The sequence below is a fragment of the Equus quagga genome, chromosome 7 (genome assembly GCF_021613505.1).
Source record: "Equus quagga isolate Etosha38 chromosome 7, UCLA_HA_Equagga_1.0, whole genome shotgun sequence".
In the NCBI taxonomy this organism is placed as follows: Eukaryota; Metazoa; Chordata; class Mammalia; order Perissodactyla; family Equidae; genus Equus; species Equus quagga.
The window spans coordinates 47,085,351-47,106,242 of NC_060273.1; the positions used below are offsets into that span (position 1 = coordinate 47,085,351).

A 20,892-nucleotide genomic window follows, 5' to 3' on the forward strand; every position below is an offset into this window, starting at 1 on the left:
GCAAGAACTATTCTGTCTGCCAACAGGAGAGACGGAGACTGGATGGCTGTGGGCAGAGTCCGCGGGGAAGGCCCCCGTGGCAGCTGGCAAGTCTGACTGATGCCGGTAAACCCTGGGGAGGGGTACAAATTGGTCCTGACAGGAATACACAGTTACCCTGGATTGGGCTTAGCTTCCCCTGTGGCAGATGCAAATGCTTAGGCTGCAATAAAAGGACTGGAACAGAAGTTAGTAGAAGAATTTCGATTGCCAGACCAAGGAAGGCGTTTGACAGCCCCTAACGTTCAACAGTGGGCAGAAGGACATTACCCTCGGAGCGATGGTTTGATAGAGAGTTGGAACAGGCAACTGGAACAGTTGTTTTGTCTAAAATGGGGAAATAAAGGCATGAAGGGCTGGCTTACACACCTTCATGAGTGTGTGCTCACACTTAACATGAGGGGGGAAAAGGTCCCCACTAGACAGATTCCTCTGCTTTTTGGGAGGGATTTGGGGAAGAGGAGGTGGGAAGGAGGCTGGTATAACTAAACTATTCTTTTTCCCCCACGTCCCCTCCACTCCTCTGTGTCCCCTGATGCAGGAGTCCCAGGGCTGCAGCTGCGGGGCTCGGAGGCACAGTGATCCCTGCGTGGGAAACTGTATCTAAACCTTTAAACCTTCACGTCGCAATTCCTAAGGCTCTGCTGGGGTGCGTTGTGCCTTCACCCTGATGGGGCTGACAGCGAATGCAGCTATATTGCTGAGTGGTTGGGACAGCTCACCAGTCCTGCACCCACGTAACCCCAGAGGAATGGGAGTGGCCTGGGTGGGGCACGTGCTAGGCTAGTATTGCTGCTGACAGTCTGGACCAGCACAGTGGCCGAACCTAACACCCCTTCCAAAGGTGGAAAAGTTAGGGTATAAATGGAGAGGAAGAGGAATGGTAGCTGAGGGTGAAAATGAGTCAACGGCTCACGCAATAAAAGAAATCCAATATTGCATTGGTGCCTCAAGAGAGGCCCAGAGCGAGAGGTTATTGTCTCTTAGCTCAGTTACACCAGATGCCTGAAAGGGTAAAGTCATGTGTTGCTGAGACCACTCCTGCTTTCAGAACCTAAAAAAAGTTGAGTGGAAGTCTGCAGACCTGAATTCCATCACTCTGGGAGACATTCCAGTCACACAGTGTGATGACGGACTGGACTAATGGTTAATGGCTGGGTGGGACATGGTAAGGTGCCAGAGCTTTTCAGGACACATCTTCTGCCACACTGCAATAGGGTGTAACACTTGTTATAATACTGCTATCCATAGTCAAACGTCCTGGGAAATTGAGTGAAAGCCTCCTCGGGAAGAAAGACAGATGGAAAATGACACCTGAGAAAGAACTGGATTTACCTAACCATCAGCTAATTTCTTTGCTTAAATAGTTCTGCACAATTTATCATAAAATACAAGGGGGGAAATGAATAATTAAATTAGTACAAAAATATGAAAAGATTTTCATATGAAAATATTAAATATTTTATTTTTCCCTTTTCTCCCCAAAGCCCCCTGGTACATAGTTGTGGATCCTTCTAGTTGTGGCATGTGGGATGCCCCCTCAGCGTGGCCTGACGAGTGGCGCCGTGTCCGTGCCCAGGATTCGAACCGATGAAACCCTGGGCCACCAAAGCTGAGTGTGCGAACTTAACCACTCGGCCACGGGCCGGCCCCAGTTGTTTTGTTAAATCTATCACTACTCCCACACTGGCCCCTCCAAATTTTAGGCAATACGATCATTCTGCTATAAGAGTCTTGATCAAAGGTAGGGTGTAGCTTGTGTCCTAAACAATTTAACTTTGCCCCAAAAGAGATCTGGCTTTTGCCCTCAGGTCCCGGGAGATAATCTTTGTTTGCCCAGGGTCCTTAGGTTAGCCGGGGAGTAGCAATGTGATTTAGGGTGGGGGCTGACCACACAAGAAAGGCCAGCAAAGTGATCTAGGGTGGGGCTTTGGGTCATGTGGTATCAGTTGACCTAGAGACTGAGATCAACCATGTGAGCCATCAATCAATCAATCAATCATGCCTACATAATGGAGCCCCCCAAACTGAAAACTGAGGCTCATGTTTGCCTCCCTGGTTCACAGTACTCCGTGTGTATTGTCACATGTGGATACTGGGAAAGTAACATGTCCTGCCCGCATGGGGAGAGGGGACAGAAGTCTGACATCTCATACTTTCCCAGACTCGAGCTTTTTCCCTTGGCTGATCTTAATCTGTCTCCTTTCCCTGCGATAAACTGTATAACACAGTATATACCGTGAGTACCAGAGCTTTGAGTTCTAGCTTTGAGTTCTAGGTTCTGTGGGTCCTGGCAGATTGTCATCCCTGACAGTGGTTGTGGGAATCTCCTCGAACTTGCAGTTGGTGTTAGAAGTGAGGGTGGTCTCTTGTGGACTGTGTTCCCCCTAACTGTAGAGTTTGCTAAACTCCTCACAAAGTTCAGCTCTAGAGGAATCTGAATGACTAGCCTCTCGCTCTAAATGCCAGACAGGCGAGGACTTGTACTCTCAGGAAAATAAATAAACAAAACAAAATACTTTGACATAATTATACTCCATTATATTTTTCCTCACTTTTATATTGTAAAAATCAAGAAAAAATTATAATACATGAGAAGAAGCAAGAAAATATGCTTTATAATCAACAGAAGACATCGTCAATAAAGGAAGTCCCATAAAAAAACCAAGTCATTAGAATTAGCAGACAAGGACATAAAACAACTATTATAAACATATAAAATAATTAATGGGAAAAGAATAACACGTTGAATAGCGTCCTTCAAAAATTCATGTGCGCCCAGAACTTCAGAATGTGACTAATTTGGAAATGGGGTCTTTACAGATGTCATTAGTTAAGTTAAGATGAGGTCATATTGTTAGAGTGAGCCCTAATCCAGTGACGGGTGTCATTACAAGCAGAGGGAAATTGAACACAGAGAGACACAGAGGAGAATGCCTTAAAGGTGGAGGCAGAGATTGAAGCGATGTGTCTGCAAGCCAAAGAAGGCCAAGGATTGCTGGCAACCACCAGAAGTGAGGGTAGGCATATGCAATATATTCTCCTTCAGAACCCACAGAAGGAACCAACCCTGATGACGTCTGGATTTGGGACTTCTGGCCTCCAGAACTGTGAGAAAGTAAATTCCTGCTGTTTTAAGCCACTCAGTTTATAATACTTTGTTACGGCAGCCTCAGCAAATTAATATATGGAGTAATGAGATATTCTGGGATAGGGATAGCAGACTTTAAAAAATGAACTGAATGGAAATTCTAATTTTGTATTCTGAAAAATACAAAAGCTGAAATAAAAACTACAATGGATGAGCTAAACACCAAATTGGATGCTATAGAAGAAAGAATAAGTGAACTTGAAGACAGGGAAATTGAAACTATCCATGCTAGAGCAGAGAGAGTTTAAAAAACCAACAAAAAAAAACCCCCAAACCTGAAAACAGTAACACTATCAGTTACCCTTGAGATATTGTCAAACTTGGAAACATACATGAAATTGGGTTCAGAGTAAGAGAAGAAATAGAGAATAGGGCAGGAAAAAATGTCTGAAGAAATAATGACTGAAAAATTTCCCGGAAGCACAAAACACCCCCAGCAAGACAAACACAAAGAAGACCACGCCCAGGCGTGTCACAGACTGGCCCTTGCCCTCAGCTCCTGGAGACAGCTTTGTTTGCCCAGGGACTGTGGGCTAGTCAGGGAGTCACGATGTGGAAACCAAAGCTAAAGAGAAAATATTAAAAGTAGATAGAGGAAAAAGACACACTACATACACAGGAGAATGATAATAAGTCCAGCTGACTTAGAAAAAAAATGTTAGTCAGAAGGCAAATGAGTGACATAATCAAAGCATTGCTAAACCTAGAATCTTATATCTAGTACAAATGTGCTTCAAAAATGAAGATGAAATAAACACATTTTCAGATAAACAAAAGCTAATAGAATGCGTTGTTTGAAGGCCCACACTGTAAGAAACGCCGAAGGAGGTTCCTCGGGCTGAAGGGAAATGCTGCCAGATTAAAGCAAGCACTACAGACGGGACAAAGAATGCTGGAAATGGTAAATGTGTGGTGAAATGTAGAAGACTGTTTATTCTTAATTCTTAAAATTCAATTGGCTGTTTAAAGCAAAATTGTGGCGGCGTGTTTTAGGATTTATAATATATGTAGAAGTAAAATATTTAACTACAGTTGTAAAAAGGATGGTAAGGAGTAACAGAAGCATAATGATGTATATGGAAGATGTTACTATATATATAATACATTATAAAATGGTATAATATTAATTCAAAGTCGATTGTAATGGAGACATATAATTCTTAAAGTAATCACTTAAAGGACCACTTCAAAGAGGTCCAGGTAAGAAGCCAGTTGTGGGTGTACAATGGAACGCTAAGAAAGACTAACAACTCAAAAGAAGTTAGAAAAAGAGGAAAAACAGGAAAAGGACAGATTGGACAAATACAAAACAAAAATCAAGATGATAGACCTTAAACCCAACCATACCAAAATAATTTTATTAAATACAATTCAAAGGCAGAGATTATTAGATCACAGGGGGAAAAACCCCAACCATATACTGTTTGCAAGAAAAACATGTTAAATATTAGACACTGATGGGTTAAAAGTAAAAAGGTAGGGGGGAAAAAAACCCACAAAAATGCTAATCAACAGAAACTTGTTGCAATTATTTAATATCAAAATAGTCTTGAAGAAAAAGAGATTGCCAAATATAAAGAGGGATATTTCATAATGCTAAAAGAATTAAGTCATCAAGAAGATATAATAGTCATAATGTATATGCACCCAATAATAGAGTCTCCCAATAATAAAGTAAAATGTGACAGAATTGAAGAGAGAAATAGACAATTCCACAAATACAGCTGGCGATTTTAACACTTGTCTCCCAGTAATTGATAGAGCAAGTAGACAAAAAAATCAGTAAGGATTTAAAATTTTTTTGCAACACAATCATGCAACTTAATCCAACTGACATTTTTAGAACACTACACGTAACAACTGGAGGATGTGTGTTATTTTCATGTGCATATGGAACATTCATCAAGACAGATCATAAACTGGACTTTATAAGCCTTGATAAGTTTCAAATGATCAAAATCATAAGAGCATATTCTCTAACCACCATAGAGTTAAATTACAAACCAATGACAAAAAGATATCTAGAAAATTCCCAAATATTTGGAAACTAAAGAACACACTTCAAATTACCTGTAAGTCTCAGATAAAAGAAAAAAATCAGAAAGGAATTTGAAAATATCTCTTTCTAAATGAAAAACAAAACAAAACCATTAAACATCACAGTTTGTGGGATGCAGTTAAAGCAATATGCAGAAAAGAAGAAGGGAATAAAATGAATTATCTACATTTTCACCTTAAGAAGTTGGGAATAAAGGAGCACATTAAGTCCACAGTTGGTTCTTTGAAAAGATTAATAAAATTGATAAACTCCTAGCAAGACTTATCAAGGAGAGAGAGACAGAGACAGAGAGAAACAAGCCACGTCTGTCAGGACTGAAAAAGAGGATATACTACAGGTCCTACAGAGGCCTCTCACTCCAGGTGGCCCACCCAGGATCAGTGGGACTGGCAGCCACTTCTGAGACTCAGTCTAGTCAGGCCTGCCTCGCGGCCCATTCCCCTGCAATTTCATATGAGGGACCAACTGGCCCCTCCCCCCCCGGTTCTGTCAATCATTGTGCTGTGCTGCCCCTGACAGCATGCGGGTGGCATTCCAGTCATGGCCTCCAACTTGGGGGTCTGCTGACTGCTACCCCACCAGCCTCCTGTAGGCCTGGAGACCCAAGCCCACCAAAACTCCCACTTCCTCCCCATGGCTCGGCCAAGCCCCTTTTCTCAGTACTGGTTTCCTCTATCAAGCAGTCATATAGTCAGGTGGAAGAGGCTGACCCTGAGGGACACAGGATCACTGCTGTTTGGGGAGGATGCCCTGAAGGAGGGAGGCCTCAAGAAAGTGTCATTTGAGCCAAGCTGGCAGAGGCAGGGAGATGGGCAAGGGCATGGCATGTCACCTTACATGGCAGGAGGAGGGGCACAGCCTAGCTTGACCTTTGTCCTGAGGGCAAGGGGAGCGTGGGTGGGGCTTTCAGCAGGGGTGTGACCTCGTTAGCTCTGTGACTCAGGAATGCCCCTTTCTGGGAAGAGAGGAGATGAGTAAAGGGGAGAGACTGGGGGCAGGGAGCCCAGGAAGGGGGCTGGGCAGGGGTCAAGGATCTGAGCCAGGCCCCCAGCTCCAATATTGCCCCAACTTTCCCCTTACCTCCCACTGCTATTGTCACCTGCAGGGAAGAAGGTGAAAGGAGAGGCAGGTTCTGGGGGGACGGCAGAACCCAGCTCCTACATCCCGTGCATAGGGTGGGAAAAGATGGGGCCCTTCTGGTCCCCTTCTCACCTCCCACCCAGGGCACAGATGTAGGCTCTGTCACTTGGAGCTCGGAGGACACTAGTCCCCAACAGAAACTGCCCAGAAGTGCAGGCAGCATAGCCAGTTACTGTGGGCAGGCAAGGCCACAGGGTGGGGAGCCAGCAGGGGGCCCATGGGGCTCCAGTGTTCAGGCTGGACTGTGGAGGACCTGGGGGTCAGGGACAGAGGTTTTAAGAGCAATCCCTGCTGAGGGGGCAGGAGCACCAGAGGTCCTCTGCCCAGACCTTCACCCAGATGGCACCAGCACTAGCATTTCCTCAAAGGTGCCCAGAGTGGCATCTGAGGGCATGGGGCAGGAGCCCCTTTCCCCGTCCGCCCAGCTCCCTGGGAGGTATTGCTTCCTGTTCTCCTCGCCAGTGGCCCTCACCCAGATTCACAGGGGCCTGAGGCCAGGCTGACCTTGGCCTCCATGTTGTTCCCTAGCTGGAATCCTACCTGTGGCCCCTAAGGTGAGGTGGTCACTCCAGCCCTCCTTGCAGCCCCTGCCTCACTTCCTTAACCTCCAGTCCCTCACTCTGCAGAGAACTCTCCTCCTTCAGAATCCTCCCACCAGCCTACCCCCACCCCAAGGCTAGGCCACCCGGGTCCCAGATGTCTGACTAGTAGGTTTGTGCCTGCACTGTGTGGGTGCTGACTCTAGTGAAATAAAATTGGAAATTCATTCACAAGCCTTGTGACTCCTTTCTTCAGACATGACTGATTGTGGGTGGGGGTTTGGGGAACCCATCAGCCTGTTCTGGACCCTGCCAGTCTCTCCAGCATCAGCCTGCCCAACACTCTTAGTTCTCTCTGGCCTTCTTTCAGATTCCTTTCAGCCTCTGGGCCTTTGCACCTACTGTTTCTGGGTCTGGAATTCTCGTACATCCCTCCTATACATAGATAACACCTATTCATCCACCTCTCCAGAAAAACCTTTTCTGAACTCCCTGACTGGTCAAATGTTCCTTAGGATATGCACTCACATTGTGTCTTTTCCTGTGAAGACCTGTCAAAGCTGTAACTCAATTGTGTGATTACTATTTCAGAGTCTCTCTCCTCACCTGCGAGCTCCACGAAGGTAGGAACCCTGTCTGCTTTCACCCACTGTTGTATTCTACATACCTCAGCACAGTGCCCGGGGCCCAGCAAGTGCTCAGCAAACCTTTCCATGAGCGAATGGTTGGGGGAGTGGGCAGACTGCCTGGGCAGCAGTTCTTGGCTCAGCATGTCAGTGATTCCTCTGGGATTGACTCTTAGAGAAACCTCAAGGTGTTTCCCAAGGAACTGAGGGCTGACTGCCATATGCCATGTGTTTACCCAGCACTGTCACTTTATAAACAATCTAGTCCCTCCTGCTCCCTCCTCTCCATTTCCCAGTCACAGACTCAGCCCCCGACTGGCAGTAATGCTCCACCCTGCAACAGCTGCTTTTATCTTCCTGTTTCCACCCTTAGACTGTCACTGTCCCCGGAGGTGTGGCCACACCTGCAGGTGCTCCCCCTAGAAGTCACTGCAGCTACTCCTTCGGGAAACTAGAAAGTCATGTTAAAGAAGGGCTCGTGGCCTCTGAGTAAGGCAGCCAGGGCTCAGTGGGAGGAAACCTGCGTCTGGTCGCACTGGCCCTAGAGATCAGCAGCTCCTACATACTGGGCAGGACCTAGGCCTGGGCTCCGATCCTTCTACAATGCTGTCGCAGAGCTTCCCCCGCTTATAGAAGAGAGATCACTTCCCGAGTCACCCGGCTGAGAACATTGGTGACAGGAGAGGAACCCAACTCTGTCGACTCCAGAACCCAGGGCTCTCTAGCCAGCCAGTTCGCGTGCTTCCAGGGTATGGCTGGCTTGGCAAGTTGGTCCCCTACTGCCATTTTCATAGCAACGATAGCTTCCCTGAAGATGAGGAGGAGGAGCCAGGAGACTATTCCCATTCGCCACAATAGGCAGCCGAGGCTGGGCGAGGGCCTACGGGGGCAGATGGCAGACAGGCGAGGGGACTGACCCCGGAGCGCAAGAGCCGGCCCGCGCCCCCTCCTCCGGCGCCTGCGCACTGCAGCCTCGTTCCCCGCTCAATCCCGCCCCCACCGCCCGGGTTTTCAAATTTCAAACCTGCTACTTTTCCCGCCGGAACGTGTTGACCAGCAGCGGGAGAGGGCGGAGCCGCGCGCAGCCAATAGGGCCTCAGAGGCTGCCTGGCCCCGCCCCGAGGGTGACTACAGCGAGCCGCCGGAGGCGATGGGCAAACGGGCTAGGGAGCCCGCCCGCGCCGCCCCGGCGGCGCCCACGTGCAGCGGCGGAGTCAGGGGCCTCCCGGGGACCGTGGGCCCCCAAAGCAGTGTTCCTTGTGCCGGGCCCTCCCCACAAGCACGGGGCTGGAAAGAGGCCCAGAGACGCCAAGTAACCGGTGCGCGGTCGCTGAGCAGAGAGGGCAAGACGCAGAACCAACCAGCCCAGGGGTTCGCCCAAAGGCCGGGCCTGGAGCCGGAGCCCGTCCCAGCCCCGCGGGAGTCCGAGGGGGCTGGGGCGGGCAGGTTCGCGGAGGGTGGGCTGCGGTTCCCGGGCCCATACCGAGGGGGGCGGAGCTCAGAGCTGGGCCGTCCCGGGGGCGGGGCGACCCGGGGGCGGGGCCGGCCGCCTGTGTTTGTTGCACTGTGTCAGTTACATTGTAACAAAAGTGGTGCAGCCGCTCCTCCGGTCAGCACCCCAGGCCCGCCCGCCGCCAGCTGTCGCCGACATGGAACCCGTGGCTAGCAACATCCAGGTCCTGCTGCAGGCGGCCGAGTTCCTGGAGCGCCGCGAGAGAGGTGAGGAAGAACCCTTGGCTGGACTCCAGGCAGCGACCTCGCTGACACGGGCCTGGGCTGGAGTTGGATCCCAACTTGAAGGATGCATGGCCTTAGGGCAGTAGACCCAGGGCGCCCGCTCCACTTGAGAGGGGTCCGCGGGCCGTCGGCCTGGGAGGGGTTGGAGAAATGGCCCTCGCGCCAAAAGCCCCTCCCTGACCGTGCTGTGCCAGGGGCGCCCGCTGGGACCAGCCCCAGCCTGACGCGGGCGGGGGCTCTCTCTGGCAGAGGCCGAGCATGGCTACGCGTCCCTGTGCCCGCACCGCAGTCCGGGCCCCGTCCAAAGGAGGAGGAAGCGATCCCCGCAAGCTCCTGGCGCTCTGGACAGTGGGCGGTGAGGAGGGCTGGGGGCGGAGGGGAGTAGGGGGGATGGGCGCCGTCCCTCATCAGGCCGCTCCTCTGCCCACTTCCTCCTTGTTGCTTGCATCTTCTGGGCCAGGTACCCTGCTCTGGAGGCATTCAGATCCTCCTGCCATCTCCCCACCCCCCAAACACACACCCTTCCATTCATTCAAGGACTGTATCTTGAGCACCCGTGATGTGTCAGGAACTGTGAGCAAGGCGCTGGATCCCGAGTCCACTCACCCCTACACTTCACCTATGAAACCATTTGCTTTCCCCCACAGGTTTCCAATCCTTTTCTCTCCTTGTCCCAACTTTTTGCACATGATGTTCCCCTCAATTTGAATGCTTCTCCCTCCACTACCCGCTTTGAGTAACTTGTGTTGCTGGGCTCAGCTCAGTTGTCACCTCTGTCCAGGAAGTCCTGTCTGACTGCTGGTGGGGGGCCTCATTTGGCTTCTCTCAGCATTTGGCCCCTTGTGTGTCTCTGCGTCTGTCTGGGGACTCAGTTGCCCAAGGCCAGCACAAAGTCCCCACACTGGGCTAGTTTGGGACAGACATCTGTGGTGGATTTTGAGCTCCTGGAAACCCTGGGACTGAGGGTGTGGACAGTAGCTGACGCCCCCTCACCCCATCCTCCCTGGCATTGGCAGGTCTGTGCACAACGAACTGGAGAAGCGCAGGTGAGTCCCAGCCCTGCCCTGACAGCACCACGTCCCAGGAACTGCCTCCCTCTCAACTGCCCTCCCCTGCTGTCCCTCTGGCCAGCAAGGCTGGGCTGGCACTGCCCTCCAGACCCCTTCCCCCACAGGAGGGCCCAGCTGAAGCGGTGCCTGGAGCAGCTGAAGCAGCAGATGCCCCTCGGGGCTGACTGTGCCCGATACACCACACTGAGCCTGTTGCGCCGGGCCAGGATGCACATCCAGGTAGGGAGCTACCCCTGCAGCCTGCAGCCAACTTGCCGGGACCGTGAGCAGGAGGAGTAGGGAGCGGCTGGGTCGAACTGGAGAGAGAGGCATCAGGTCACAGCCCGAATGGGTGACATGGGACAGTTCTCTATGCTATTCAGTTTCCAAATTTGTGAAGTATGAAGAAAAGCAGAAAATAACTCAGAGGATTGTTCTGAGGCTTCAGCAAGTTCGCCCAATAACCATTCACTGTTGTTATTACAGCTCTTATTACTTTGATCCCCACTGTGAGACCCTGGGCGAGTCACTTAGCCTCCCTGGACTTCCTTTCCTCCTCTGTATGGGGGTATGGCTGTTGAAAAGATTCTGTGATGGGTCGTGTGTGAGGGTCCCTCCGACTGCAGAGGGCTGGTCCTTGCTCTCCCTCTCCCCCATCCTTCAAGCCCTCCTGTTCTGGGTGGTGCAGCCTCCTGCCACTTTGGGAGGCAGCTCCAGCAGCCAGGAGGGGGAAGGACTGAGAGGACGACAGTCACCGTCCTCCCAGGGCCCTTGCTGTTGGCTGGGCTGATCTCAGCGCCCCCTGGTGGACATGGGTGGGGAGTGCTGACTCAATCAGAGCGGGGAGTAGAAGGGCCTTGGAAACAGTGGAGGCCTTCTCCTGCCCTCCTGGCCCTTTTGACAGAGGAAGAAATGGGGGCACAGCCCAGCTAAGGACAGGTACTACAGCTGAGGAGAGGCCGATTCTGAACACAGGCCCAGGTCTCCTGACTTGCATTCTTTCCTTCAACAAGTATTTATTGAGCACCTGTTCTGCCAGCTCTGGGGCTGTGGCAGATACAGATCCAGGTACCATGCAGTAAACAAATCACGGTATGGGAACTGTCTGCACTGCCCCACGGTGCCTGCATTCCCCTCATTGTGGCTGAATGACACCCTGGCCGTGGCTGGCCCCGCTTTCTCACGTGGAGCTTGCCTGGCCTGGTCCTCGGAGGATGAGATGCCCTCGGGTGCTGGTGGCCTGTGGGCAGGATGTGGGGATTGCTCCTTCCTTGAAGCCCCATCAGCCCTCTCCTGCACTCCCTGCTTCCTGTTTTGCCTCCACCAGGCTGTCGTCCACCTTGCCCTACAATGTTCTTTGCAGCACATAGATCTGTGCAGGTCTGTCTCCTGCTAAAAACCTTCCAAGGCGCCTGACAGGAGTTTCATTTCCTTACTTCCCGTGAAACTCAAGGCCCTTCACAACTCAGGCCGTGCCACTGATCTGCTTTTTTGGTCTCATCTACCCCCATTCCCCACCAAAAACGCTGAACCCTCCATGCTCTTCCCAGTTTCCCTCCGCCTGGATACGCCTTCCTTTCCCAACCCTGCCTGGGCAGCTCTTACTCATCCTCCTACACCCAGTCTAAGTGCCCCCTCGCCCACTTCTCCCCTTCTTGTTGGCTGAATGCAGGCTTCTGCCCACCTAGGGCTCTGATGGAGAACCCTTGGCCCTCCCTCCCTAGAATTCAGGGCTGGCAGAGCTCAGTGGGGGTGGGGGGGAGATTAATGAGGAAGTCTTAGGGCTTCTGGGAGGGTCTTGGCCAGGAGTTACAAACTGGTGGCCTTTGATCTGTTTTCTAAACATTTAAATTAGTTGGCAGCACTTAGACATTTGACATGGAAAAACATCTGAATTTCCAGCTTCTCTTGAAGAAATTGGGAGATCTGGCAGCACTGGGCCTGTTTCCACATGGCAGTAACTAGCTGGAAACTGGAGGTGGCCACTTCCTTGAGCCATGCACTCGCCAGTGCCACTGTCCCCCATCCGTTGTTTCACACCAGCACACTCGTCCTGCTCACATCACTCAACCAGGTCTGAAGGCCTGTGAGATTGTGCTGCCCTCCCTCCCCCACCCATCTAGACAGAATTCACAGGCTTCCTGGGGATGTGGGAGCAACGCTCTGGGGCCCAGATTTAGGGAGGTCCCCGTCTAAGGCAGAGTCACTCAGTGGTCATGGCCTGCTGCCACGTGGTGTTGAGCCCCCAGGGCAGCTGACCCCGGCCCCTTGATCCCTTGCTCCTTGGGATCTGCAGAAACTGGAGGAGCAGGAGCAGCGAGCCCGGAGGCTCAAGGAGAAGCTGCGCAGCAAGCAGCAGAGCCTGAAGCAGCAGCTGGAGCAGCTCCGGGGGCTGGCAGGGCCAGGCGAGCGGGAGCGGCTGCGGGCGGACAGCCTGGACTCTTCGGGCCTCTCCTCCGAGCGCTCCGACTCAGACCAAGGTGAGTGCCCTAACGTGGAGGGGTCGTGTGGGCCACGTGGGCCAGGTCTCCTGACTGGCCTCTCCCTGTGCAGAGGAGCTGGAGGTGGACGTGGAGAGCCTGGTGTTCGGGGGTGAGGCTGAGCTGCTGCGGGGCTTCAGCACCGGCCAGGAGCACAGCTACTCACACTGCAGCGGTGCCTGGCTATGACCTTTGCCGCCCCAGAGCGGGCCTCTGCCCTCAGACCACCCTCCGCTCTGCCAGGGAGGAGCCTCCTCAAGCCTCAAGGGCTGCTCGGAGTCACCTCCTGTTGGAATGGACTAAAAGGACCCTTGTGTGGGAACAGGTGCTCCCCCCACCCCGCTGCTGGCTGCCGGGAGTCCCTCCTGGGAACGGGGCCTGCGCCCCCAAGCCCTGCAGGGCAGGCAGCTTGGGCCTGGGCTGCCCATCTAGGCCTTTTTTGAAGCACTGGGCTCTGCTGTCCCCATGAGGGCAGGAAGCCTCTTGGGCCCTCATGTTTCTTCCTAGACAAGGCCCCCTGGCCTTTGCTCCGCAGATACTGTACAGTATTTTCATTAAAAGCCTCTTTCTTAACTTCCTGTCCGTGGTCTTGCCTGATGAAAATGGGGGAACTCCCAGCCACAGACAGACTGGAAAAGAGGAAGTGCAACCAGCAGCCACCACTAACACTCTTGATTGTGCCAGGCCGGGCCCCTTAAACCCCCACAGCTCGGAGGCCGTCTGCCCTGCCTTTGCAGGGGGACTGAGGCTGAGTGATGTGACTAGCGTGAGGTCCAAAGCCAGGAAACAGTGGAGTCAAGATACGAGCCAAAGCTTTCCGACTCCAGAGCTGGGGCTGACTGAATTCAACAGATATTTATTGAGTGCCTGGTATATGCTGGACCTTGTTCCAGCTACCTGGGACACATCGGACAACAAAACACAGGTCCTGCCCTCGTGGAGCGTACAGTCTAGCATTTATGACCATGTCACCCGCACGCTGTCTGTGACCCTGGGCAAGTCACTGCACCTCTCTGTGCCTCTGTCCTCAGCTGCCCAATGTGAGAATAAGCAGACTCGGCTCAGATGTTGGTAACGTGCCTGGTGCACCGTAGATGCCCAAAAGGACACACCCCCAGCCCACCGCCCAGACAGTAGAGAGGGCTGGAAGTTGACTTTTAATCATGAAGTACGAGGGGGAGAGGGCAGGGGGCCTGAGGTGGGCGGTCTGGTGGGCTGCTGCCCTAAGGCCCAGGCTGCCTACACGAACTGCTGCTGCTGCTGCTGCTTCTTGGTGGCGGCCTTGCTGGCGAGGTCCTTGGCCTTCTCTGTAGCTGCCAGTGCTGTCTCCCTTGCCTTCTCCTTGGCTTCCTTGGCTGTCTCCACAAGGGATTTGGAAGGAGCCTCGCCTGCAGCAAAGGGCAAGGGGCTGGCTTCAGAGGATGCCATGAAGACCCACACAGTCACCCACCCTGACATTCACTTCCTATGGGCGGAGCCCACTGGAAAGGCAGCGTTTGCCCCCAGGGACAGATGAGGCATCTAAGGCTTAGAGTGGGGTGGTGACAGCACCACGCTCCACACCAGTCAGGGCAAGTAGGACTTGACCCCAGCCTCTGTCTGTGCCCAGAGTGCTCACCTTGCAGCTTGGCCAAGATGTACTCAAAACCCTTCATAGTCTTGGTCACGTTGCTTTTGAACCGGGCCAGACCAAATTCCTGGCAACAGATGAGAAGCGAAAGGATTCAGAGCTGCCCACTGACTCGCAGCCCAGCCTCTATGCCAAATGCTCTGGGTCCCCGAGCCCCAGCACCCCACAACGCTGCTCACCTGGACAGCTCTGGAGACACCAAATAAGCCAGAGGAGACCCAGGCTTCCCGGCGGATTTCGGTCCAGCCACTGTTATCAGAGTTCACACAGTAAACACATCGTTCCTCCACCACCTGTGCAGGGAGTTGGGCCAACCACAATCATGTGGCAGTCTTTCACTTTGCCAACTTGCACATAAATTTGATCCCGTCTCTTTCCATGAGGGAAAGCAATAAAACAAAAATCCCTTCCTTTCCCTTATTGCATCCCCAAGCTGCATTTCAGGAAGAGAGTAAGAACATAAAAAAGGTCATTCTGCTTTCTAAAACCTCTCCTCTGACCCTTCAAACTAAAAGGTTTCCCTTCTGGCCCTGGATTTTGTTTTATACCTTTGTGTCTAGACACGTGCCGTGTTTTTAGCCTAGCCTGCCTTCTACCCACTGCAGCTCTTGAGCTCCCCGGCAGTCCACGTAAAAACGGAAATCTGGCAATCTTCACAGCTCTCAATACAAGAGGAGAGCGTGCACCAGTACTTCCAAGAGAAACACTTAAAAGATGTGTCTCACAGTTGGATTTAAAGACATTTCTCACAGCTGGATGGCTATCTTGGGAATTTACAAAACAGAGGTAGTGCCCTCACAGTACAGTAGCCCTCTCTGAACCTCACTTCCTTCTTTGCACTATAGAGAGTAACAGATTAGCTGAGAAAGAGAACGAGAGTTCTCTGAAAGCTTTTAGGGTATTCACATGTAAGAAGATACTGTAGAATGTTCCCTAAACTGTAGGTTTTCAAGCTTTTTGAAAGGCAAGCAATCAAAGGTACGTGGAACCTCTTTTCCCCCAAATTCTCAGGCAGAAATCTATTACGTAAGACAGATAAAAGTGGAACTTCTCTAGCCAACGTGAGGAAAGGGGCCCAGACCCTCGCCCGCTCTGAGGCACATCCAAAGCACTGCTTGATGGACTCCCGTTTGAAAACCACTGCCCCTCTCTCTCAGCATCACTCCTGTGGGCCCAACGTGTGCATGTGCCAGGCACAGTGTGAATGCTCTGCATTTACTACCTGCAGCAATTTTCTAAAACAGGTACCCCGCTCCCCCACCCCGGTAGGAATGGGTCAAAAGACAGGTTGAGAGAGGCTGACCAGCTGAAAAGATCATCAGAGTTTGTACTCTACAGCCATCATTCATCAGTAACCCAGCTGTGCCTCAGACCAGAGAAGCTCCCTAGCCACAAGTCTAGAGCTCTCTACTTTTGAGGGGATCAAGGAGGGTCTCACCATCAGCCGGGCATGGTTGATGTTCCAGGTGAAGGTGGTCATGGTCTGGTTCTGTGGGTCCACAATAGAATCCTCCAGGATGTACACCGAGTGAGCAACATTGGCAGGAAACAGTCGCTCGGCCCAGCGGGGCATCCTGTTGGTCTTGGTCAGGAGTCGCCGGGACAGGAGCTTCTGGTCAGGGGTCACCTCCCGGTGTACTATGTCTTCCGTCAAGACATGCTTGCTGCAGGTGTCAGAGTGAAGGTGACCCTTGGGAGCCTGTCCCTGAAAGGCTGCTTGTTGGGGTTCCCATCTGGAGCCTCCCAGCCCAGAATGGCCACGCCTTCCCCTAAACTTGCAGAGTGATCTGTGCCGTGGCTCACACCTGAACTAGAGTCCCTTGAGCCTATCCCGGGGCAAATTCCAACTCCTGCCCCCTCGCTGACCTGGATTCCTGGGCCATCCAGCCAGGCCGGGCCTCATGATTTATTGCACCACCAGAGCGCGCCACGGGCAGAGTAGTAGGGAAGCGCCCGGATTTCCAACCCCAAGATCCCTCCCAGCTCCTGTGCCACCGCCTCTTCCTGTCTCATCACCCCGAGATCAGAGAACCTTAGACTAAGGCCTCAAGTAAACCACTGCCCAGGCCCAGCCTCCTTCCAAGTTCCTTGCAGGCCAGGCCTGGCCCCTTCCCCGATAGGGTCCTCCTGCCCTAAAGAAGGCCATGGTGCCGGCGATCCCCTACCTCGGACTCAGTGTCGAGTCTTTCCCGCCCCACACTTCGAACTCCAAACAACGAGGGGGAGGCCTGCTCTCTCCAGGGCCACGTACCTATAGGGATTCGGGTACCGCTGCCAAAAGGCAGCGAACACTTGGTCCCAGGAACTCCGGAGCACGCTCTGGCCCAGGAAATACTTCACCATCGTCCCGGCCGGGGCAGGCTCAGCACCCGCGCAGCATCAGGAGTGCGGAGCCCGGGGGGCACGCGGAGGCCGGGCCGGGGCTCGGCGCACGCCCGCCAGGCTCGCAGCTCAGTCACCACCGCGCCGCGCCCAACCAGCCTCCGCCGCCGCCATGAGGAGCTGTCGGGACGCGCGCCACTTCCGGCGCAGCCGCGCTAAACCCACCACTTCCGGCGCCCGCACACGTGACCTCGCGGCCCCGCCCCCTCAACCTCTCCCCCCTTCCCCCGCGGGAGTCGCGGCGCTGCGGGCCGGAGGCTGGTCGGAGGGGCCCCGGGCTGGGTGGGGACTCGGTGCGGGAGCGGCGCCTACGGCGGGCGGGCGAGCGGGCGGCGGTGTGCGGCGCCGTTGAGGGCGCTGCCCCGCGCGCTCCCAGGCCGCCCCGGGTCCTGGGCTCTTCCTTCGAAGGAGGAGCAGTGCCCGGGACCGAAGAGCGGGGGCACACGGGGGCGCTGCCAGGGCTCGAGCCCGACGCGGTATCTCGAGTGGCGAGTTGGCGCCCCGGCTCGGGGACTGAGGCTTGGGCGCAGCCTGCCTGAGTGGAGATCCGGGTTTGCCTCCCGCCCTCGCTCAGGCCCCTGACGCGGGTGAGGCGGCCCCGGGAGCATGAGCGGGCAGCGCGTGGACGTCAAGGTGGTGATGCTGGGCAAGGAGTACGTGGGCAAGACGAGCCTGGTGGAGCGATACGTGCACGACCGCTTCCTGGTGGGGCCCTATCAGAACGTGAGTGTGCCCCGCGGGGCTGGGCACGGGGGGGAGGGGTCCAGCCCGCACCGCGGCCCTGAGCCCTTCGCTCTGGTTGCAGACCATCGGGGCCGCCTTCGTGGCCAAGGTGATGTCCGTCGGAGACCGGACGGTGACTTTGGGTATTTGGGTAAGTCCCGTGGGCAAGTAGTCCTGGGAAAACCCATTCCTGAGGAGGTCTTGCCTATTACTGACTTGTGGCTTCCTAGAGGCCGTTTCTCCTCTCTAAACCCCAGTTTAAAAGTGGGGGTCTGGAGGACGTGGGGAGTAAGCTCAGGAACTCAGGCCAGGGCTGAGCCTCCCCCTGCCCTTCAGGACACGGCAGGCTCTGAGCGCTACGAGGCCATGAGCCGAATCTACTATCGGGGCGCCAAGGCTGCCATCGTCTGCTATGGTAAGGAGGGTTCTGACCTGTTTCCTCAAACAAGAAGGGGTAGGTGACAGGCTGGCCTTAGAGAACGGCCCCTGACTCTTGGTTGTGTTTCTTGCGTGTCCTATACCAAGACCTTACGGACAGTAGCAGCTTTGAGCGGGCAAAGTTCTGGGTGAAGGAACTGCGCAACCTAGAGGAGGTAGGCAGCCAGACCTCACCAGAGGACCAGGAACTGGGGCTCCAGTGGTCCGTGGGGGTGGCCCTGACCTTGTCTTCTGCTTTAGGGCTGTCAGATCTACCTCTGTGGCACCAAGAGTGACCTGCTAGAGGAGGACAGGCGGCGTCGCCGTGTGGACTTCCACGACGTCCAGGATTACGCTGACAGTAGCTGCTGCTCAGCTCCCTGGGGGTGGGGGAGGGAAATGGCTGCTTGGGTGGGTCACAGGAAATAGGGACTGCCTTGGCTGCCACGGCAAGATCCCCCCGAAGGCTTTCTGTCCTTCCTTGACCCGTGGGCTCCAGAAGATTCCCTGAATGGCTAGTCTTACCCTTTGTCTATGTCCACCTGATTCTCAGACAGAGGCTTTAGTCACTTCTCTTTACAGATATCAAAGCTCAGCTGTTTGAAACATCCAGCAAGACAGGCCAGAGTGTGGGTGAGTGCTGTCTTGGACCTCACAGCAGAAGCAGGCAGAGCACCAGAGGCGGCAGGGAAGAACCTAGAGGGCTGGGTCACTGGGTGATCCCAGGGCTACTGGCATTGGGCCCTCACTGACCGTCCTTTTTCCTGCCAGACGAGCTCTTCCAGAAAGTGGCAGAGGATTACGTCAGTGTGGCTGCCTTCCAGGTGATGACAGGTGTGTGCTTCCCTAGCCTCTCTGGAGGCTTCCTCCAGGCCCACAGCATCTGGCCCCCTTCACGGAGTTACCGGATCCCCCAGCAGAATGCTGCTGAGCTGCCACCTCTCTCTCTAACAGAGGACAAGGGCGTGGACCTGGGCCAGAAGGCAAACCCCTATTTCTACAGCTGTTGTCATCACTGAGTCATCACTCATCTGGCCTGGGGGAATTAAAGGAATTCCTCCAGAGGGGCTGGACCTAGCTCTTTCCCGGGCTTGGGTGGTCAAGCGCCTGAGCTACCCCAGGTCCCCGTGGCAGCAGAGGTGTCACCTGCCTGTGCTGGCCCAGGGAAGAGAGGCAGCATTGGGCTGACTGATGGGCATGAGGAGGGTAAGGGCTGATTTGGACCTCAGGCCTCTGCCCTGGACAGCACTTGTGTCTGCAGCTTACTTAAGTGGCTTCTGATTTGTAAATAAAATCAATGCACTGTGAATCTCACTCACCCCTTTCCCTGCTGTGTGGATTGGGTGCCGACACCTAGTTCTTTCTGGGGCCACCTGGCTGGCCTCATTTCCTATATTAAGGCTTCTCTCAGCTCTTATTTTCCTTTGGAAACCATGTAACTTCACCCCAAGGTTGCAGCTGAGATAATTGAAAACCAAAAGGGCCCTTTCCTATTTTTTTAGTGGGGGCCAAGATAGGGTGAAAGACTGGTGTTGGGGCAGTGGAAAGCTCACATTCCTTCCTGGTGCTGAGACGAGCAAGGAAGGCACTATGTGGTGTCCAGAGATCAAAGGGTCAAGCACTTCTACCTCAGACTGGCTGGCTGTACCGCATCTCTGTCATGTCTAGGTTCATGAGTCATGCCTGTGGCTCAGATCTTAAGCTTCCCAGCAACATCCTACAATGTGGTTTAATGGTAGAAAAATTGTAGGTTCTGGAAGACAGGAGGGTCTTATGGATCCAGATTGGGATCCAATTCAGCTGCTAACTTAGAAAAGGGATTTAAACTCAGCCTGAGTTTCTCTTCTGTAACATGAGGTGACCACTATCCACTTCAGGACTGTGAAGATCATGAGTGAAAAGTAACTCAAGGACTAAATGCTTGTCTTCCCACACCCTTCCCTGGAGGGCTTTTTGCTGAAGGGGCAGGAAGTTCAGGACTAAGAACAGAAGGCAAGGCTCCTAGGGTTCCTCCAAAGTCTGCTGTTGGACCTTGGAGGTCCAGATATTTCTGAAGGATCAGGTGTTACTGTAGACAGGGCTGATGCTTCCTTTTCAACCAAAAGGAATTGTAGGCAGCCCTTTCCAATGTGGGAGGCTTGGCCCCTTTGCCTCTGCTTTCCTGCCTTAGGCCTGGGCTGGGTCCCCTGCAGTGCTCAGCACCTGCCTCTGAAGAACTAGAAACTTGGCCAAGATGATCAGACTCACACTCAGAAAAGTGCTTTGGTTCTACTTCCTTTTTTAAAATGAATTCCTCAAAATACGCTTCCTTCATGGGTGATAGAGGCCTCCTGTGAAGGGACTGAAACTGACACCTGCCACTCCCAAAAGAAGTAAAAGACATTCCAGCAGCTGGTGGCTACTGGGAGGAAACCCACACCACTCCCCTGAGGTGCTTGGAGGAAGGGCTTGGCTCCCCTGTGTCCCCACCTGGGAACTATCTCAGGGGCTGGCTTCTGCTCTCACCCCAAGCCCATCCTCCCTCCTGTTAGGCTACATCTTCCCACGGACAACAAAACAAAACACAGGGCAAGGGCCATAAGAGTAAAGTTAAACTTTACTTTACAGTAATTTTTTTTTCTATATACAAAGAATTACAGTACATGTTTATGGGGACTCCTAGCACAGGGCTCCCCTTTTTCACTAGGAGTTTCACTTATAGCTGACGATCTATCGGGGGGTGGGGGGGGGCGCAAAAAAATCAGTGATGGACCTCAGCTGACCCCCCCACCCTTCTTAAAAATATATAGATCTCTATTGTCAGCTTGTTTCTTTGCCAAGACTTAGAAAGCTGCCCTTCCATGAGCTCCTGTGTGCTGCACTCACCCATCTTCAACACACTCACCTACACGCATACACAGGCAGCAACCCCCTCAGACCT

The 20,892-nt window shown here is 53.4% G+C and overlaps 3 protein-coding genes across 3 annotated transcripts; 2 read left to right on the forward strand and 1 right to left on the reverse strand.

Annotated features, from left to right (window-relative positions):
- The first annotated feature begins 8,740 nt into the window (after nucleotides 1–8,740).
- On the forward strand, nucleotides 8,741–13,404 carry MXD3 (MAX dimerization protein 3). The gene is made up of 6 exons (XM_046667330.1): nucleotides 8,741–9,273; nucleotides 9,541–9,646; nucleotides 10,308–10,337; nucleotides 10,466–10,580; nucleotides 12,637–12,820; nucleotides 12,894–13,404. The coding sequence occupies exons 1-6, from the start codon at nucleotides 9,204–9,206 to the stop codon at nucleotides 13,007–13,009; spliced, it is 621 nt and encodes a 206-aa protein (XP_046523286.1). The 5' UTR covers nucleotides 8,741–9,203; the 3' UTR covers nucleotides 13,010–13,404.
- A 256-nt stretch (nucleotides 13,405–13,660) lies between these two features.
- On the reverse strand, nucleotides 13,661–16,940 carry PRELID1 (PRELI domain containing 1). The gene is made up of 5 exons (XM_046668008.1): nucleotides 16,702–16,940; nucleotides 15,889–16,114; nucleotides 14,630–14,743; nucleotides 14,439–14,517; nucleotides 13,661–14,208 (listed from the first exon to the last, which is right to left on the reverse strand). The coding sequence occupies exons 1-5, from the start codon at nucleotides 16,791–16,793 to the stop codon at nucleotides 14,060–14,062; spliced, it is 660 nt and encodes a 219-aa protein (XP_046523964.1). The 5' UTR covers nucleotides 16,794–16,940; the 3' UTR covers nucleotides 13,661–14,059.
- Nucleotides 16,941–17,087: 147 nt separating this feature from the next.
- On the forward strand, nucleotides 17,088–19,286 carry RAB24 (RAB24, member RAS oncogene family). Its single transcript, XM_046668009.1, has 8 exons — nucleotides 17,088–17,555; nucleotides 17,638–17,706; nucleotides 17,892–17,970; nucleotides 18,081–18,148; nucleotides 18,234–18,333; nucleotides 18,555–18,605; nucleotides 18,744–18,806; nucleotides 18,927–19,286. Exons 1-8 carry the CDS (start codon nucleotides 17,439–17,441, stop codon nucleotides 18,989–18,991), a joined length of 612 nt encoding a protein of 203 aa, XP_046523965.1. The 5' UTR covers nucleotides 17,088–17,438; the 3' UTR covers nucleotides 18,992–19,286.
- Nucleotides 19,287–20,892: the final 1,606 nt, after the last annotated feature.

Excerpts from the sequence above, each read along its gene's own strand:
- MXD3 (XM_046667330.1), top strand. The coding sequence starts at position 9,204 with ATGGAACCCGTGGCTAGCAACATCCAGGTCCTGCTGCAGGCGGCCGAG. Across the intron at positions 9,647-10,307 it reads GGCGCTCTGGACAGTGGGCG|GTCTGTGCACAACGAACTGG; the intron begins GTGAGGAGGGCT and ends TGGCATTGGCAG. Across the intron at positions 10,338-10,465 it reads AACGAACTGGAGAAGCGCAG|GAGGGCCCAGCTGAAGCGGT; the intron begins GTGAGTCCCAGC and ends CTTCCCCCACAG.
- PRELID1 (XM_046668008.1), bottom strand. The coding sequence starts at position 16,793 with ATGGTGAAGTATTTCCTGGGCCAGAGCGTGCTCCGGAGTTCCTGGGAC. Across the intron at positions 14,518-14,629 it reads GTGTCTCCAGAGCTGTCCAG|GAATTTGGTCTGGCCCGGTT; the intron begins GTGAGCAGCGTT and ends ATCTGTTGCCAG. Across the intron at positions 14,209-14,438 it reads CATCTTGGCCAAGCTGCAAG|GCGAGGCTCCTTCCAAATCC; the intron begins GTGAGCACTCTG and ends CCTTTGCTGCAG.
- RAB24 (XM_046668009.1), top strand. The coding sequence starts at position 17,439 with ATGAGCGGGCAGCGCGTGGACGTCAAGGTGGTGATGCTGGGCAAGGAG. Across the intron at positions 17,707-17,891 it reads CGGTGACTTTGGGTATTTGG|GACACGGCAGGCTCTGAGCG; the intron begins GTAAGTCCCGTG and ends CCTGCCCTTCAG. Across the intron at positions 17,971-18,080 it reads GGCTGCCATCGTCTGCTATG|ACCTTACGGACAGTAGCAGC; the intron begins GTAAGGAGGGTT and ends TCCTATACCAAG.